This window comes from Bombina bombina, chromosome 1 (assembly GCF_027579735.1).
Source record: "Bombina bombina isolate aBomBom1 chromosome 1, aBomBom1.pri, whole genome shotgun sequence".
NCBI lineage: Eukaryota > Metazoa > Chordata > Amphibia > Anura > Bombinatoridae > Bombina > Bombina bombina.
Genome location: NC_069499.1, coordinates 1,487,599,959 through 1,487,620,319, shown reverse-complemented (window position 1 = coordinate 1,487,620,319; position 20,361 = coordinate 1,487,599,959). Strand labels below are relative to the sequence as shown.

The window sequence follows — 20,361 nt, the reverse complement described above, 5'->3', positions numbered from 1 at the left end:
TTTTTTAGTAATAAATCACTAAGTAGATGAGTGCAAGCCCTATGAAACCAATAATTTTGGAAGCCTATTCATTATTTCTTATACAGATCTACAAGTATATGCATATGTGTCAACATCAATATTCCTAACATAAAATGTTAAAAGAAAAACTGTAAATCAAATTGGGTATTTAAAACTTTAGGGCTAAGTGTATTCAATGTATAGATCCACTTAATCTCTTGCTACAATAATCTTCTGAGATGTAGAACATGATCAATAATAATATAGTAAAGTTTGGCAACAGAATAGTTGGCTAACATAAAATGTCTGGCCACAGGTTGTTCACTCTAACCTGTACCTATAGGTACTCTTTTGGCTGCCCTGTGATTGGCCATACGAGTACGTAAATCATTATTTGTTTTACCAATATAATATTTTTCACAGCTAAAATGTAACATACACAATAAATTTAGTCATACATGTGATCCTGTGCTTAATGGCATATTTTTTGTTGTGCCACTGATATTTTGATTGCACCAATCCATTCTGCACAACGATAACATCCTAATTTTGGAGCACCTATCCATGTCTGGGTGGTGTAATTGGGTTTAAAGTCTGGTCTCATCAAATAAAGTGTGGGTTGTATAATAAAACTGAATCAAATTGTTCAAATTCAGCCATAAAAATATTGGTATACAATGGTGGCCCCCTCGCTCTTTCTACTATTTGTATATAGAACTGTCGTTCAAACTAAAAAAAATTATATTTTAAGCAATATTCCAACAGCTGCAAGAATATTTGAGGGTGAGGGCCTACAAATGGATAACGACTCAAATGCCTGCGTATGGCTTAGAGACCTTTAACACGAGGAATCACTGTATACAAACTGGTGGCATCAAGTGTCACCAGTATATCTGTTGCATTCAACGTGAGTTTATCTTCATTCAAGAGATTGATTACCTCCATTTAGTCCATTAGAAAAGATGAAATATTTCTAACAAGAAGTTGTAACACAGAATCTGTGAAGAATATTTGAATGTGAAGTATTAATATTTCAAGTAAGATTAGAACACTTGAGAAAATGTGATTGGGTATGCGCGCAAATAAGGGTGTTACATTTTTTTCCACTTTTCCTGATTTATTGAAGTTTATGGGGGAATATATTAAAGTGGTTGCAATATTCCAAGTTTGACTTTTTGTGCATCGGGTTAGAGCGTTAGCAAAAACTTTTTTACTTTCAACTTGTAATATGCGTACTACCTAACGCGCACAGAAAGCCTAGTCTAATGGAGGTAAGACACTAGCAGGAGTGCAAACTACTTCTTTACTTGTAATCTACTTGTAATCTAGCCTTCAATTGGCTAAATAATTTGATTTAAAGGTAAGTACAAAATCAAACTGTTAGTCAGATAAAGTGAGGCTAATACTCTCCTAGGATTTTACACTATTATTATCTTATGCTTTATTTCACTATGAACACATCTGAACACAACTCCACCACATCCTCTGCTTTAGGAGAAAGTCAATAATTTCCATATTAGGGTTTGGGAGCTGGCTGATTGTAACATAAGCTAAGCTAATAAACTGAAAAGTGATGTTGACTTCTTAACGTTAATATTTTTTTGTTTTTTTAATAAAATCACTTTGGGGTCGATCACAATCTCTTACAGAAAAATATCAAAAGATTTATCTAACAAAATCACCATAGATGTTAATGTTTTTTTCCTGTTGACGATTATTTGATAAATGTTTCTTCATCATTGTGATCAGCAGCTTTATTAGCAATAAATAACTATTCCTAATCTTAAACTATTTTCTTTCAGATTATCTGTGTCATTGGTTATTCCGCTGCACTGGTCCTGTATGTCTATGTAATTGCCTTTATTTTTGGCAAAGGAAAAAGCCACAGTGACAGTTGGTCATTTTTCTTTGTATTTGTAAGTATTCAGTGAACTGACATTTGTCAAAATTAATTGTATGAGTTTTTTATTAGTTTTGTCAGTGTGGTCTACTTACACATTTAGGTAAACTGAGCTTGCAAGTCCCAAACTAAGGGCTTGTTTCCATTGAGTTGTTAACAATGGAGCCGTAAGCTAGCGAAGTTGCCAACAGCTAAAATTAGTTTACAGTTCCATTTTAGTACCAGGTTTCCCTTGAAATATTTTATGCAGTTGGTATTTTCATGTATGTGTTTGTTGCTATGGTAACTCAACCTTAATAATTAAGTTTAACATCTGTGCTACTCACCTGTAATCGCCTTTTAGAGAGAAAGACACAATAGTTATTCAAGCATACATTGAATTTATGGAAAAAACATATTTAAGGAAGAACATTGTTTTGGTTTTATAACATTCATAAATGTAATGATATACATAAAACACACAGAGAAAGCCCAGCACTCGCTTACAAGCTCTCAGCTAAGATTAAAAGCAAAACTGGCCAAATGGGACAAGCCCAGGTACCACGTCAAGGTCTCTTCCAAAACCTGGGTCCCTAATACAGCCATACAAATGCAAGCTCTCAATCAAACAAACTGGGAACAAGTCAGGGTTCACAGACTTATGTAATCACCCTAGACATATACAAAACACGGAAGGGGACTGCACTCTCAGACTGGACTTTGTACACATCCCATGACCCTGCAACATGCTCAGCCCTGGGTGCTATAGCACTCTCAGGAAGCTGTGCTGTCTCCAGAGTCCAAGGCAGTTAACCCCAGATAAGCCTGGGTGCAAAGCCCATAGGGAAAATTACAAAATAAATTAATACAACACACAGAGAAAGTTCAGCACTCGCTTACAAGTTCTCAGCTAAGATCAAAAGCAAAACTGGAAGAGTTAGTTACCGCATCTGGCCAAATGGGACAAGCCCAGGTACCACGTCAAGGTCTCTTCCAAAACCTGGGTCCCTAATACAGCCATACAAATGTAAGCTCTCAATCAAACAAACTGGGAACCAGTCAGGGTTCACAGACTTATGTAATCACCCTAGACATATACAAAACATGGAAGGGGACTCTCAGACTTAACTGGGTACACATCCCATGACCCTGCAACATGCTCAGCTCTGGGTGCTATAGCACTCTCAGGAAGCTGTGCTGTCTCCAGAGTCAAAGGCAGCTAACCCCTATAGAAAAATAGAAAAAAGCATTGAATATGCTCATGTCCACCACCTGGGTAATAATTAAGAACTTTCAGTCATCTTGAAATGTTATGAATCAACATGGAAAAAGACGCGTGTCTATATTGTCTCAATGCACTGTGAAGAGGATGGTTCAAGTGGCCAAAATATCTCCAAGGATCATAGCTGAAGAATTGCAGAAGTTAGTTGCATCAGAAAGTCTCCAAAACTACAATCCCATGTCATCTACATCATCACAAGTTGATTTGAAGGGTTTCAAGAAAAAAGCCTCTACTCTCAACCAAAAACAAACTCAAGCGTCTTCAGTTTGCCAGACAATAGTGGAACTTCAAATGGGATCAGGATCTATTATCAGATAAAACAAAAATAGAGCTTTTTAGTAATAAACACCAGAGGTGGGTTTAGTACACAGAGAGAGGTAGCCATATGGAAAAGTACCTTATGCCCACGGTTAAATATGGTGTTGTCTCTTTAATACTTTGGGGCTGTTTTTCTGCCAGTGGACCTGGATATTTTGTTAGGATATATGGCATCATCAACAGATATTAAATGAACACCTGACTGCCTCTGCTAGAAAGTTTAAAATGGGCCATGATTGGATCTTCCAGCAGGACAATAATCCAAAACATTCATCAATATATACACAAAAATGGGTTAATGAGCACAAAATAAAGGTCCTGCATTGGCCACCCCAGTCCGCTGACTTGAACCCAATAGAAACCCTGTGGAGTAAACTGAAGAGAAGAGTCAACCAGTGTTGACCTCGCAATTTGAAGGATTGTATGGAGAAAGGGTCTCAATAATTGTGTCACACATACATTTAACAAAGATGTTTTTGGGATAAACCTGTGTTGTGTTTGCAATTATTTGATATCCATGAGAGCAGAGTATTGTTGTGTAAACAACAAAGTGAAATGCTTGTGCAATGCCGCCCCTGCACATTCGCGGGCAATTGACCGCAAGCAGGGGGTGTCAATCATCTGAATCGGGATTATTGTAGTCCGCCACTGCAGGGGAGGTAGAGTTAAGGAGCAGCAGTCTTAAGACCGCTGCTTCTTAACTTACATTTCCAGCGAGTCATAAATATACCCTATGGCTTTAACACCAGCATCATCACTATCACTGAATATTTAAATGAAATGAAAGCTGAAAGGTGAAGAGTTCTAAACAAATATATACTGCAACAGAGACCAAAACAAATGTAATGTGTGGTAAACAAATAAGTGATTAAATAAATAAGGCAAATCACAGCTATTTATGATTAACATAATTATTTCCTGATGAGGGGATATCCTGAAAGTAAAATGAATGTTTCCAATTTAATATCCAATAGGCTACCCAACGCCTACCATTATCATTGCTATATAACCTGTGGTTCATGCACCACAGGGGTACCTAAAGCTTTGGTAAGGTGTGGTTTGCCCTTTCATTATATTTTGCCCTGATGCAGTTAAGGTAAACAGGGCTAGATTACAAGTGCTAAATTATTGCGCTCCTGCAAACGATGCCAGCATCTTTATTGTGATAAGGGGTCAAAGAGACATACCAGATATAGAAGAACAATGTAAAATCAGAAGTGAAATATGCCATGATTAAATGTGCCAGGTAAAGTGTATTATATTTGAGTATGTCACAATAAAATTAGTCTGATAAACTGCTGTAGATAGATGCAGAAATATGGTGACATGAATATTACTTCTCTCATCATATGTTTATTTTGTAATGTATGTCACATAATATTACATAACCATGGGGTCCATCACAAAAATGTATCTAATTGTTTTCTACAGAAAACCTCTATTAATGTTTATGGTGATTGTTTTTGAAGATAAATCATTTAGGTGAAAGCAATATTTGCACTCCACTGAGTAATACCAGTGTACGCTAATGTGCGCTGGTATTACAAGTGGACAGCAATTCGACCACAAGCCCGCATTCGCATTGCTAGGAAGCATTGTGCTCATGAGCACACGCTTCTATAGGCTCCAATGGGAGCCTCGTTCTGATGCCATCATACACGGCACAGAACTAAAGCACAGCGAAGGGTGTAAGTCGCTCAGTGATGGCAGCTAATTGTAAATATATATGTATATGGTTATATAAATATATATTCTGTGGTTCTGTGCCGTGTATGACACCCCACATCCCCTTACTTTAACCCCTTATAACTGCTTCATGCTGTTGTTTTTTTTAATAAAAAATAAAGTTGCTAATATTTATTATTTACACAAAGGAACTGTACACTTTATATGGGGGAAAAAGGGGGGACATTTTATTAAATAACCAGGCGTCTGCTCCCCGAGCTCATGAGAGTATTAATCAGCCACTTGTAATGGCTGTTTATTTAACGTGTGTCCCCGTAAACAGCCAAATGTTCCCCTTTATGAGTGCACGTTAAAATAGCGCTTCACTTGTAGTCTAGCCCTAAGATGCAAAAATTCAGTGTTTCCTTTTTTCAAGAAATTGCTCTCTATCGCCCCCTCTCTGAAAGGTGTAATCTGTTCAATAATTTGAAATCTGAGTTGACTCACACTGTGGCCAGCTTGTACAAAAAACTTTCCCCTTTTTAAAATCAGATCCGGACTGTTAGTAATATTTTAGATGGAGTTTAATTTATCAGTTGTAATGACAATGCGCTGTAACTTTCTTTTTAATATATATATGAGATACAAATAGCCCAAGCTCCGCCGCCCACTTAAAAAGTAAATTGTTCTGTGAGCTAATGGTTTAAATTGTTCTCTAATCAGTGTTCTGGCTACAACAAAAGTGCTGCATGGCAAGAGCACTAACTGGAGAACAATTCAAACCGTTAGCTAACAGAAAAATGTACTTTTGAAGTGGGTGGCAGAGTGCTGTGTATTTGAATTTAATATCTACGTTAAAAAGTAAGTTACATTGTATCTGTTGAATTAAACTTCATCTAAAAGTCCGGATCTGATTTTAAAAAGGGAGCATTTACCATCACTATAATATATTTTCCGTTTATCAGATATAGGGGCCGATTTATCAAGGGCCGAATGGCTCACCAGAAAAAGCAGTTATGAAGCAGTGGTCTTAAGACCACTGGTCCTTAACTGGTCCACTGCCTCTGAGGCTGCGGACATCAATCCGCCAGATCCTATACGATCGTGTTGATTGATACCCCCTGCTAGCGGCTGATTGGTCGCAAATCTGCAGGGGGTGGCATTGCACAAGCAGTTCACTAGAACTGCTTGTGCATTGTTAAATGTCGACAGTGTATGCTGTCTGTATTCAGCGATGTATGGCAGACATGATACGCCTCAGCATATCATGTCCACTAGACTTTGATAAATCGGCCCCACAGTGTGAAATCTATGTTGCAAGTAAAATACCCACATATGTTATACTTCTTCCCGATCTGGGGTGTACAATAAAACATCATTTAATCATAGTATTGCAATGAGAACAACCTAGGCATGGATAACACACATACAGCTAGATTTAGAGTTCTGCGTTAGCCGTCAAAAGCAGCGTTAAGGGGTCCTAACGCTGCTTTTAGCCGCCCACTGGTATTTAGAGTCAGCCAGGAAAGGGTCTAACGCTCACTTCCTTACCGCGACTCCAGGCTACCGCAGATCCCCTTACGTCAATTGCGTATCCTATCTTTTCTATGGGATCTGCCTAACGCCGGTATTTGGAGTCTTGGAAGAAGTGAGCGGTAGACCCTCTACCGACAAGACTCCAGCCGCAAAAAAAAGTCAGTAGTTAAGAGCTTTATGGGCTAACGCCGGAATATAAAGCTCCTAACTACTGTGCTACAAAGTACACTAACACCCATAAACTACCTATGTACCCCTAAACTGAGGCCCCCCCCACATCGCCGCCACTATAATAACATTTTTAACCCCTAATCTGCCGACCGGACACCGCCGCCACCTACATTATCCCTATGAACCCCTAATCTGCTGCCCCTAACATCGCCAACACCTACATTATATTTATTAACCCCTACTCTGCCCCCCCCACGTAGCCGCTACCTTACCTACACTTATTAACCCCTAATCTGCCGATCGGACTTTGCCGCCACTATAATGTATTAACCCCTAAACCGCCGCACTCCCGCCTCGCAAACACTATAATAAATTTAATTAACCCCTAATCTGCCCTCCCTAACATCGCCACCACCTACCTACAATTATTAACCCCTAATCTCCCGCCTCCAACGTCGCTGCTACTATAATAAAATTATTAACCCCTAAACCTAAGTCTAACCCTAACACCCCCCTAAAATAAATATAATTTAAATTAAACAAAATAATATTCCTATTATTAAATAAATTAATCCTATTTAAAACTAAATACTTACCTATAAAATAAACCCTAATATAGCTACAATATAAATAATAATTACATTGTATCTATTTTAGGATTTATATTTATTTTACAGGTAACTTTGTATTTATTTTAACTAGGTACAATAGCTATTAAATAGTTATTAACTATTTAATAGCTACCTAGTTAAAATAATTACAAAATTACATGTAAAATAAATCCTAACCTAAGTTACAATTACACCTAACACTACACTATCATTAAATTAATTAAATAATATACCTACAATTAGCTAAACTAAAATACAATTAAATAAAGTAATCTATAATACAAAAACAAACACTAAATTACAAAAAATAAAAAAATATTACAAGAATTTTAATCTAATTACACCTAATCCAAGCCCCCTAATAAAATAAAAAAGCCCCCCAAAATAAAAAAAATCCCTACCCTATTCTAAATTACAAAAGTAATCAACTCTTTTACCAGCCCTTAAAAGGGCTTTTTGCGGGGCATTGCCCCAAAGTAATCAGCTCTTTTACCTGTAAAAGAAAATACAATACCCCCCCAACATTACAACCCACCACCCACATACCCCTACTCTAACCCACCCAAAACCCCTTAAAAAAACCTATCACTAACCGCCTGAAGATCTCCCTACCTTGAGTCGTCTTCACTCAGCCGAGCCAAAGTCTTCATCCAATCCGGGCGATGTGGTCCTCCATCCGGTAGAAGTCTTGATCCAAGCGGCAAAGAAGAGGTCTTCCATCCGGGTGATGTCTTCTTCCAAGCGGCATCTTCTAACTTCTGTCTTCCGGATTCATCTTCATCCCGCTGACGCGGAACATCCTCCTTCCCCGATGGACTAACGACGAATGAAGGTTCCTTTAAGGGACGTCATCCAAGATGGCGTCCCTCGAATTCTGATTGGCTGATAGGATTCTATCAGCCAATCGGAATTAAGGTAGGAAAAATCTGATTGGCTTATTCAATCAGCCAATCAGATTGAAGTTCAATCCGATTGGCTGATCCAATCAGCCAATCAGATTGAGCTCGCATTCTATTGGCTGTTCCGATCAGCCAATAGAATGCGAGCTCAATCTGATTGGCTGATTGAATCAGCCAATCAGATTTTTCCTACCTTAATTTCCGATTGGCTGATAGAATCCTATCAGCCAATCGGAATTCGAGGGACGCCATCTTGGATGACGTCCGTTAAAGGAACCTTCATTCATCGTTAGTCCGGGGAAGGAGGATGTTCCGCGTCGGCGGGATGAAGATGGATCCGGAAGACAGAAGATAGAAGATGCCGCTTGGAAGAAGACATCGCCCGAATGGAAGACCTCTTCTTTGCCGCTTGGATCAAGACTTCTACCGGATGGAGGACCACATCGCCCGGATTGGATGAAGACTTAGGCTCGGCTGAGTGAAGACAACTCAAGGTAGGGAGATCTTCAGGGGGTTAGTGATAGGTTTTTTTAAAGGGGTTTGGGTGGGTTAGAATAGGGGTATGTGGGTGGTGGGTTATAATGTTGGGGGGGTATTGTATTTTCTTTTACAGGTAAAAGAGCTGATTACTTTGGGGCAATGCCCCACAAAAAGCCCTTTTAAGGGCTGGTAATAGAGCTGATTACTTTTGTAATTTAGAATAGGGTAGGGAATTTTATTATTTTGGGGGCTTTTTTATTTTATTAGGGGGCTTAGATTAGGTGTAATTAGATTCAAATTCTTGTAATATTTTTTTTTTTTTTTGTAATTTAGTGGGGTTTTTTTGTATTATAGATTAGTTTATTTTATTGTATTTTAGTTTAGCTAATTGTAGGTAATTTATTTAATTAATTTAATGATAGTGTAGTGTTAGGTGTAATTGTAACTTAGGTTAGGATTTATTTTACATGTAATTTTGTAATTATTTTAACTAGGTAGCTATTAAATAGTTAATAACTATTTAATAGCTATTGTACCTAGTTAAAATAAATACAAAGTTACCTGTAAAATAAATATAAATCCTAAAATAGATACAATGTAATTATTATTTATATTGTAGCTATATTATGGTTTATTTTATAGGTAAGTATTTAGTTTTAAATAGGATTAATTTATTTAATAATAGGAATATTATTTCGTTTAATTTAAATTATATTTATGTTAGGGGGTGTTAGGGTTAGGGTTAGACTTAGGTTTAGGGGTTAATAACTTTATTATAGTAGCTGTGACGTTGGGGGCGGGAAATTAGGGGTTAATAATTGTAGGTAGGTGGCGGCGATGTTAGGGATGGCAGATTAGGGGTTAATACAATTTATTATAGTGTTTGCGAGGCGGGAGTGCGGCGGCTTAGGGGTTAATACATTTATTATAGTGTCGGCGAGTTCCGGTCGGCAGATTAGGGGTTAATACTTGTAGTTAGGTTGCGGCGACATTGGGGGGGGGCATATTAGGGGGTAATAAATATAATATAGGGTTCGGCGATGTTAGGGACAGCAGATTAGGGGTTCATAGGGATAATGTATGTGGCGGCAGTGTCCGGTCGGCAGATTAGGGGTTAATAATAAAATGCAGGGGTCAGCGATAGCGGGGGCGGCAGATTAGGGGTTAATAAGTGTAAGGTTAGGGGTGTTTAGACTCGGGGTTCATGTTAGGGTGTTAGGTGCAGACTTAGAGAGTGTTTCCACATAGGAAACAATGGGGCTGCAATAGGAGCTGAACGCTGCTTTTTTGCAGGTGTTTTTTTTCAGCCCAAACTGCCCCATTGTTTCCTATGGGGATATCGTGCACGAGCACGTTTTGCCAGCTTACCGCTACCGTAAGCAGCGCTAGTATTGAGGGTTGAAGTGGAGCTAAATTCTGCTCAACGCTCCCTTTTCTGAACCTAACGCAGCCACTCAGACAACTCTCAATACCAGCATTGTTTAAAGGGTGCGCTTGGAAAAAAAGCAGCGTTAGCTACGCAGGTCTTTACCGACAAAACTCTAAATCTAGCCGATAGTTTTTTTTTTACGTGGTCCTATATGAGCCTTTACCAATGAATACTTAAAGTTGGATCCCCTTTTATAAGCAGGAATGGGCCAATCTTTTTAGTAACTTTTCTTAAAAAAATTCCAATGCCTCGGTATAATTTTCAGAATTAAGGGACTCAGGCTGTTGCATCTAGAAACAAAAACAATGAAGGGGTTAAGCACATAAAGTGGGTGTGTCTTCTTAGGATTTAAAACAATGGAAATGAAGTGTTGTATGCACAACATGAATAAAGATGTCTTGCCCGAAGCATTGGCTATGTTCTCTCTTTTTGATACACAATAAATATATGAAGATTTGAACTTTCTAGTGTGCCACTGCTATATTTGTTTTCATAACTAGATGTAAGCAGGCTTGCAAGAGTGAGCCTCCACCATATGGGCTCCAAAACAGCCTTAACTGCTTTAAGTTGACTTCTTTATTATATGTTACTAATATTTCCAAATATTTGCTGCATTTGCAATAAGGAAAACCAGATTTAAAATTAAAGTAAAAAAAAGAGAAAACTATGGTATTGATTATAATACATTGCCAAAATGAGTTATCTACAAGAATCCCCATAAACTTGTTGTTTTTTTGTTGGTAATAATTTGCTTGGTTTTTCTGTTGGATTGTGATCTGCACCTATTTCTGATACAATTTCAGCCTTTAGGGTATGCACAATTACCTCTTATTTGTTTAACCTAGCATTATTTACATGTTGCAGTTAGGGGTATTTAGGACAGAAATAAATTGTTTGCCTGTAGGGGTACTTGCCATAATAAGGTTGAGAAAAAATTCTATGGGACTGAATCTATAAAATTTGCCAGTCTAGACGTGGTTTTCCAAATTGGCACTGTAGGAGTAGCCCTCATGAAATTCTATAAAAAAAGGGACTGTCCTTACGAGAAGCGAAATGTCTCCCATAGAAATAATGAGAGCTTTCTGTTATTTAAAAGTTTGCAAGGGAGGACAGAGGGAGACCCCGGCATATCTTTAAACTTGAATTTTTAAATTATGGCTTATACAAATCAAAATATGCTGTTTCTTTCTAATGACACGGTGAGTCCACGGATCATCTGATTACTATTGGGAATATCACTTCTGCCCAGCAGGAGGTGGCAAAAAGCACCACAGCAAAGCTGTTAAATATCACCTCCCTTCCCTCCAACACCAGTCATTCTCTTTGCCTACATTAGAGCAAGGAAGTGGTAAAGTTTAGCTGTTAGAAAGAAGATTCTTCAAGCAAGATTTTATTATTTTTCAGCAATGAAAGATTGTTCTGCTTTGTCCTAGGGTGTAGCCGTAGTCCATACCAGTCTCTTCAGTAGAGCAGTTGTGGCTTTCAAGTAATGGGAACTTGTGGGGTACAATCCTCACTGCGCCTCCCATGTAGTAAGGTCTAAACCCACTATTCCATCCTACCTACTGTAGATAACCTTATATCTATAGAAATAAGACTACACACAAACGTTGGGAGAAAAAGACCGGTCACGGTCCACGTTTATTGAAAATAAACGATTTAACTAGTGCCTAAGCGTTACTCTAATTACTCTTAGGCACTCAAATTAACCTAACATCAAACTTGGCAACAAGTTCGTAATCATAACATCGTTGACGGCATCTCACCCTAACCTAGCCCCTACTAGCAGATGGTCAAGGCCCCTTTCGATGCTTGCAGCATGACACCCGGCTGTACACGCCCAATGGCACACAGAGAGAGCTATGATGTTAAGAGATATTCGGCCCGCATCCGCAAGGGAGAGGAGCCCCAGGCCGACGCCTGGCGGGCTTAACCCCTCCCTTATTTCTGGACCGTCACTCTTCTCTCTCCGTGCCTGCTCCCCAGGGCCTTGACCACCCGCCCGCTGAGGCGTCTCCAACCAACCCAGTAAGGTGACCCCCGTCAGCCGAATCGTACAACCCTACTACCAGGGGTGGATGGCTACATTACTGACCCAGTCTTACTGCAGGTTAGCTCAATTAAACCTACCCCTGCCGGGTCGACTCACCCTACTCAGCCGCATCGTTGCCGCCAGTCACTTCATTCCAGGGTACGGGTGGGCGGGAAACCTTCTCCTTGAAGTCTGGAAACCGAAAGAGGCTGACCACACTGCTGCAGGACCCTATAAAGGTAAGCACAAACATCGCCTCCCAACCTGCAACATTGTAACAAAACACATTCTAGCATTCTCCAGACGTCAAGTTGGTAATCCCTTAATGTTGTTACAGGCCCACTAGAGGGCCCTCCACTATCATTATTGCTGCCCTAATACTGAAATCCTGAGTAAGATTGCTCAGTCTTTATCTCTTTTTCCACAGGTCCATGTGAGGGAGAAGACCTCTCAAACCTAGTGAGCTGCCTTGCTGCCTGGCAGATCTATGAGATAAGTGTTGAGTTTATTTTTTTCTGGGCTAAATGCAGGAAAAACTGGGCACTTTATTTCCATTAATAAATGGGACACAGGAATTTCTCCTATATGTTTGGGGGAACATATACAGGAAAGGCAGTATTTGTTATGACAGGCACTGGGGCTGAGGAGTTTATATAAGGCTCATGTTTGGTGTGGTGTTCACTTCTACCGGCGGCTTGACTTCGAGAAACATTTTGCCGCGATGGGCGGGGCTAGCTGAGGCAGCAATTGCTTTGAGCGCCTTTTTTCTCCTTCACCTCCTGATCGGAGGGGTGGCTAGATCTGTTAGCAGAGTCAGACACAGGGAAGCGCAAGATAAACGCTTATACAGGTAGGCACCTCAGCAAAGCTATGCTGAGGTGTAGAGGTTATCCGGAGAGTTTGTGTATTTTTTATCTATTCCCTTGCTACAAAAAATAAAAAAGTTACGTTTTAAATTTAAAGAGACAGGTAATGTTTTTTTTGTATTTTTATTTTTTCAAAGATTTAAGTTTATTTAGTGGTAATTTGTTCCATTGTGAGTTAAGATGGACCAAGAGGCCCTGCAAAATTTTACTTGTTCTTTATGTTTTGATGCCAATGTGGAACCACCAATCCCTTTCTGTTCTTCATGTATTGAGAGAACTTTGAATTACAGGAATAGACTTTTTTCTGAGCCAACATTGTCTAAGGCGGATGCTGTCCAGGAGTCTAATGACAATGTTCAATATATGCCGCAGCTTTCTCCTCAAGTGTCCCAAGTATCGCCCACACATGCAGTGCCCTGCGCTTCCTCTCTAACTCTGCCTGGAGTTACGTTGCAAGACATCACTAGCCTCATGTCCTCTGCGGTATCTGATGCGTTGTCTGCTTTTCCCATGCTGCAGGGAAAGTGCAAAAGGAAATGTAAAGAATCAGTGAGTAAGGTTTCTGAAACAGTCGTGGCTATTGCGAATGTTCCCTCCCAGAAGTCTGAGGAGGAATATACTTCTGTAGCATCTGAGGGTGAAATCTCAGACTCAGATAGTGTAACTCCTTCTTCTGATGCTGAAGTTGTATCCTTCAGGTTTAAGCTGGAACACCTCCATTTGTTACTTAAGGAGGTTTTGGCTACCTTGGACGACTCTGACACTACGGTCGAAGTCAATCCTAAGAAGTCTAGCAAGCTAAACAAGTATTTTGATGTACCTTCCATGGTGGAGGTTTTCCCTGTAACAGATTGGGCTACAGAGATTATTGCTAGGGAATGGGAGAGACCGGTTATCCCTTTTTCTCCATCTCCTATTTTTAAAAAGATGTTTCCTATAGCAGACTATCAAGGAGTCTTGGCAGACGGTCCCCAAGGTGGAAGGGGCAATTTCCACTTTAGCCGAGAGAACCACTATTCCCATAGAGGATAGTTGTTCCTTTAAAGATCCTATAAATAAGAAGTTAGAGGGGTTGCTCAAAAAGATGGATGTTCACCAGGGTTTACAATGGCAACCTGCGGTGTGTATTGCTACCGTCACTAGTGCGGCGGCATACTGGTTTGATGCGTTGTCTGATTCTATTCAGACAGACACTCCCCTTGAAGAGATACAGGATAGGATCAAGACCCTTAATTTGGCCAATTCCTTTATTACTGATGCTTCCCTACAGGTTATCAAGCTGGGAGCTAAAATATCTGGGTTTGCTGTACTGGCCCGCAGAGCATTATGGTTAAAATCCTGGTCTGCGGATGTGTCGTCTAAGTCTAAGCTTTTGGCGATTCCTTACAAGGGTAAGACCTTGTTTGGGCCAGGATTGGCGGAGATTATTTCCAACGGGTGGAAAGGGCCATTACCTCCCTCAGGATAAGAGGAATAAGTAGAAGGGACATCAGAGTAATTTTCGTTCCTTTCGAAATTTCAAGGGTAAGCCTTCCTCTCCCTCTACAAAGCAGGAACAGTCCAAGCCTTCCTGGAGGTCCAACCAGTCTTGGAACAAGGGAAAGCAAACTAAGACGCCCCCGCTACTGACAGGAACAGGGTCTGGGTTTTATACACCAATCTGTTCGTGGTGCCCAAAAAAGAGGGAACTTTCAGACCAATTCTAGACCTCAAATGTCTAAACAAGTTCCTCAGAGTACCGTCCTTCAAGATGGAGACTATTCATTCCATTCTTCCCTTGGTTCAAGAGGGTCAATTCATGAGAATGGTAGATTTAAAGGATGCATACCTGCATGTTCCCATACACAAGGACCATCACAAGTTTCTGAGGTTCGCATTTCTAAGGTCCTGAGATCTCTGTTGGCGGTGCTCCGGTTTGCGGGGGGTTGCAGTGGCGCCTTATCTGGGCGACATCCTGGTTCAGGCGCCATCCTTTCAACAAGCAAACTCCCACACAGATATGTTGTTATCCTTCCTGCAATCTCATGGATGCAAGGTGAATCTAGGAAAGAGTTCCTTAATTCCGGCTACAAGAGTAGTATTCTTGGGAACCATAATAGACTCCCTATCGATGAAAATATTTCTAACAGAGGTCAGAATATCAAAGATCTTAGACTCCTGTCTGGCCTTTCAGTCCTCTCCTCGGCCATCAGTGGCTCAATGTATGGAGGTAATCGGTCTGATGGTAGCTGCCATGGACATCATTCCGTTGGCCTGTTTCCACCTCAGACCTCTGAAGTTATGCATGCTAAGTCAATGGAATGGGGATTATGCAGATCTGTCTCCGCGATTACAGTTAGATCAGGCAACAATAGATTCTCTTCTTTGGTGGGTGTCTCAGGATCACCTCTTCCAGGGAACCTGTTTTCGCAGACCCACCTGGGTGATTGTGACAATGGATGCCAGCCTGCTGGGATGGGGAGTAGTCTGGGGCTCCCTAAAGGCTCAGGGGACATGGACTCGGAAGGAGTCTGTTCTCCCCATAAACATTCTGGAGCTGAGGGCAATCTTCAATGCTCTTCTAGCCTAGCCTCAGTTAGCTTCGGCCCGGTTTATAAGGTTCCAGTCGGACAACATAACATCGGTGGCTTACATCAACCATCAGGGGGGAACTCGAAGTTCCTTTGCCATGACAGAGGTAGCCAAGATTATTTGGTGGGCGGAAACCCACAACTGCTGTCTATCTGCGACCCATATCCCAGGAGTAGACAATTGGGAAGCGGATTTTCTGAGCAGACAGACCTTGATTCTCAAATGGGGACAGCCAGATCTGGATCTCATGGTATCTCGTCAGAATGTCAAGCTCCCGAGGTAAGGGTTGAGGTCAAGGGATCCTCAGGCTGTACTGATAGATGATAAAGGGGTTAGGGAAAAGTTTAGAGGATTTCTGACATTAAAGTCAAGTGTAGAATTATACACTGAATAATCAAATAGTAAGAATGGGTTAAAAATTAAACTTTATTAACATATATATACAAATAGACACAACAGTAGGAAGATATAGAGGTAGTAGTTAGAAGATGGAAATTTATACTTCCAAACTAATTTAATAAGACACAACTAACCTTCTATCATCTACCTACAATAGACAGACATAATGGTAGAGGGATGCTGTAGTGGGTATCAAGAGATGGGAATTAGCACTTCCAAACTCTTTATTCAATAACAAAACTATCAAGCATCTTACTACTGAAAATATTAAAAAGGGCCAGTGGCTCAGGGTACGTGTGTATACCTTTAAATAGGGATAGAGATGTATTCAATGTATCAGTCAGGTTTCAGAAGCCCACACTTCGCAAATATATCCACACAAATGCAAACAAGCTATGCGCTCAAGGGCGTCCTCCTGTCTGCGTACTGCTTTGATTAAACAAAGTCAGCTGATTTCTAACTCAGTCCCTATATATTATTGGTTTCAAACATACATACAGCAAACTAGCCACAAAACATTCGTACTAATAAAATATAGCCACTAGTTACTCACACTAACCATGTGATTCCAGGCATAACAGTGAACTATATATATTACCATAAGCGTAGTTTGGGGGTTTATCAGAGTGGTATTATTTTGTAATCAGCCAATGTATATAATTAGCACAAAGTCATAACCCTTTACATAAGCCCAAACAATCTCGCTATACACTTGGCAACAAAAGTTTCAAAAGCGGTATTTTGGTAGCCGCTCATACGAGTGTTAGTGTATGTATTGGACACACTGTCCGCTGAGGCCACGCCCACCGACGCGTTTCCGTCACTCAGAACGTGACTTCGTCAGGGCATAGGGCCAGCCCAGCGTTAGACAACGCTTCTTATTCACATCCCGTTGTCATAGTAACGCATTTGTTATTAGCTATGCAGTTTGCGGAGGTGTAACACCGCTATGGCTTATCATATTGTTAATACACAATCCTATCGTCATATTAAAGAGTATCTGAATACTCTAGTATTTGCCAAGATGATATTTATTTCTGAAGCGAATAAATTTAAATGATTACAGTTATTATATCTGTGTTTAATATGGTTTTCATTTTTGGGAGTTAATATTGATTTTCTCAAAAGTAGCTATAAGGCTATTTATTTGTTTACGTAGTAATCAAAAACAAAAACATTGGGAATCAACATAGTTTGAACAGTAAATGTTATGAAACATAAATGGAGAGGTAGAATATTAAAATGAAACAGCATATGATCATTCAAAGCTAATAGACAGTAGTAAGTGTCCTGATCCTCAAAATATTTTTGGCCATATTGTCATTGTATGCTATTGTGAATTTTGACAGAGTCATTGTAGGTTATTTAACCCCTTAATGACCGAGGACGTGCAGGGTACGTCCTCAAAAAAAAGGCAGTTAATGCCTGAGGACGTACCCTGCACGTCCTCGGTGTGGAAAGCAGCTGGAAGCGATCCTGCTCGCTTCCAGCTGCTTTCCGGTTATTGCAGTGATGCCTCGATATGGAGGCATCCTGCAATAACTTTACATGGCCATCCGATGCAGAGAGAGCCACTCTGTGGCCCTCCCTGCACCGGAAATCGATGGCCGGTATCGTTGGTGGGTGGGAGCCGACTTGGGAGGCGGGTGGGCGGCCATCGGTGTATCTTCTGCCATCAAGGGGGGCGGGATCGTAGGCGGGGCCGTTAGGGGGGCGCGCGCGGGGGCGTGCGGGAGCGCGCACGTGCACGGAGGTTGGCGGGTGGGCGCGTGCACGGGGCGGGAGCGGGTGGGAACCGCTACACTACGGAAAATATTGCTAGGAAAAGGGGCCCAATCTTGTTTGTGCAAAAGCACAAAAATAGATCGTGGAGGGGTGGGGGGTTGGTTTTGTGTGGGGGGAAGCTACACTACAGAAAATTGTAATAAAAATAAAAAAAAAACATATTTTCTTCTAAACTGGGTACTGGCAGACAGCTGCCAGTACCCAAGATGGCGCATATTAAGTTAGATTGGGAGGGTTATAGAGCTGTTTGGGGGGGATCAGTGAGGTTGGGGGCTAAGGGGGGGATAGTACACAGCAGCATATGTAAATATGCTTTTTAAAAACACAAAACAACAACAAATATAGCTTTTATTTTAGTACTGGCAGACTTTCTGCCAGTACTTAAGATGGCGGGGACAATTGTGGGGTGGGGGAGGGAAGAGAGCTGTTTGGGAGGGATCAGGGGGTCTGATTTTTCAGGTGGGAGGCTGAGCTCTACACTAAATGTGATATTAACCCTGCAAGCTCCCTACAAGCTACCTAATTAACCCCTTCACTGCTCGCCATAATACACGTGTGATGCGCAGCGGCATTTAGCGGCCTTCTAAATACCAAAAAGCAACGCCAAAGCCATATATGTCTGCTATTTCTGAACAAAGGGGATCCCAGAGAAGCATTTACAACCATTTGTGCCATAATTGCACAAGCTGTTTGTAAATGATTTCAGTGAGAAACCTAAAATTGTGAAAAATTTAACGTTTTTTTTAATTTGTTCGCATTTGGCGGTGAAATGGTGGCATGAAATATACCAAAATGGGCCTAGATCAATACTTGGGGTTGTCTACTACACTACACTAAAGCTAAAATTACCCCAAAAAGCTCCCTACATGCTCCCTAATTAACCCCTTCACTGCTGGGCATAATACACGTGTGGTGCGCAGTGGCATTTAGTGGCATTCTAATTACCAAAAAGCAACACCAAAGCCATATAAGTCTGCTATTTCTGAACAAAGGGGATCCCAGAGAAGAATTTACAACCATTTGTGCCATAATTGCATAAGCTGTTTGTAAATAATTTCAGTGAGAATCCTAAAGTTTGAGAAAAAATTTGTGAAAAAGTGAACAATTTTTTTTATTTGATCGCATTTGGTGGTGAAATGGTGGCATGAAATATACCAAAATTGGCCTAGATCAATACTTTGGGATGTCTACTAAAAAAAAATATATACATGTCAATGGATATTCAGAGATTCCTGAAAGATATTAGTGTTCCAATGTAACTAGCGCTAATTTTGAAAAAAAAAAATGGTTTGGAAATAGCAAAGTGCTACTTGTATTTATGGCCCTATAACTTGCAAAAAAAGCAAAGAACATGTAAACATTGGGTATTTCTAAACTCAGGACAAAATTTAGAAACTATTTAGCATGGGTGTTTTTTGGTGGTTGTAGATGTGTAACAGATTTTGGGGGTCAAAGTTAGAAAAAGTGTATTTTTTTTCAATTTTTCCTCATATTTTATAATTTTTTTTATAGTAAATTATAAGATATGATGAAAATAATGGTATCTTTAGAAAGTCCATTTAATGGCGAGAAAAACGGTATATAATATGTGTGGGTATAGTAAATGAGTAAGAGGAGAAATACAGCTAAACACAAACACCGCAAAAATGTAAAAATAGCCTTGGTCCCAAAAGGACAGAAAATGGAAAAGTGCTGCGGTCATTAAGGAGTTAATACATAGGAGTATTACCATCTTTAGAATATTATTCACTATACAATTCGTCAACGTGTGTTAGTAACAAATTTTATGTTAGAAACTCATATATACAGTATATCTCTCATATGTGCCTTCATTAAGGATGGTTACGTATTGCCCAAGTAAACTATCCACACTATAATTTCTATATATATATATATGTTGTTGCATTCAAGATAGAGTGTTTTCTAATAACTACAATTCATCAGGCAAGTAGTTATATTGGACACTAAAAATGCTGTCTGTGTATCAGAGCACCTACTATTTTTACAGGAAGCACTTCTATGATATTGGATCATGGATCCACCTGCATTCTTTCTGTAGTAGCATTCTTGTAATATCACCTCTTCTTCCCCCGTCAGCCGAATCGTACAACCCTACTACCAGGGGTGGATGGCTACATTACTGACCCAGTCTTGCTGCAGGTTAGCTCAATTAAACCTACCCCTGCCGGGTCGACTCATCCTACTCAGCCGCATCGTTGCTGCCAGTCACTTCATTCAAGGGGACGGGTGGGCGGGAAACCTTCTCCTTGAAGTCTGGAAACCGAAAGAGGCTGAACACACTGCTGCAGGACCCTATAAAGGTAAGCACAAACACCGCCTCCCAACCTGCAACATTGTAACAAAACACATTCTAGCATTCTCCAGACTTCAAGTTAGTAACCCCTTAATGTTGTTACAGGCCCACTAGAGGGCCCTCC

General features: G+C 40.3%; 1 protein-coding gene across 1 annotated transcript in view; it reads left to right on the top strand.

The window, feature by feature from the left end:
• Window positions 1-20,361, top strand: part of LOC128653786 (ABC-type organic anion transporter ABCA8) — a 405,751-nt gene that overhangs the window by 251,630 nt on the left and 133,760 nt on the right. Inside the window, exon 25 of the mRNA XM_053707294.1 lies at window positions 1,803-1,916. Within this exon, the coding sequence (XP_053563269.1) occupies window positions 1,803-1,916 (114 nt within the window). The remainder of the gene's footprint in view (window positions 1-1,802; window positions 1,917-20,361) is intronic.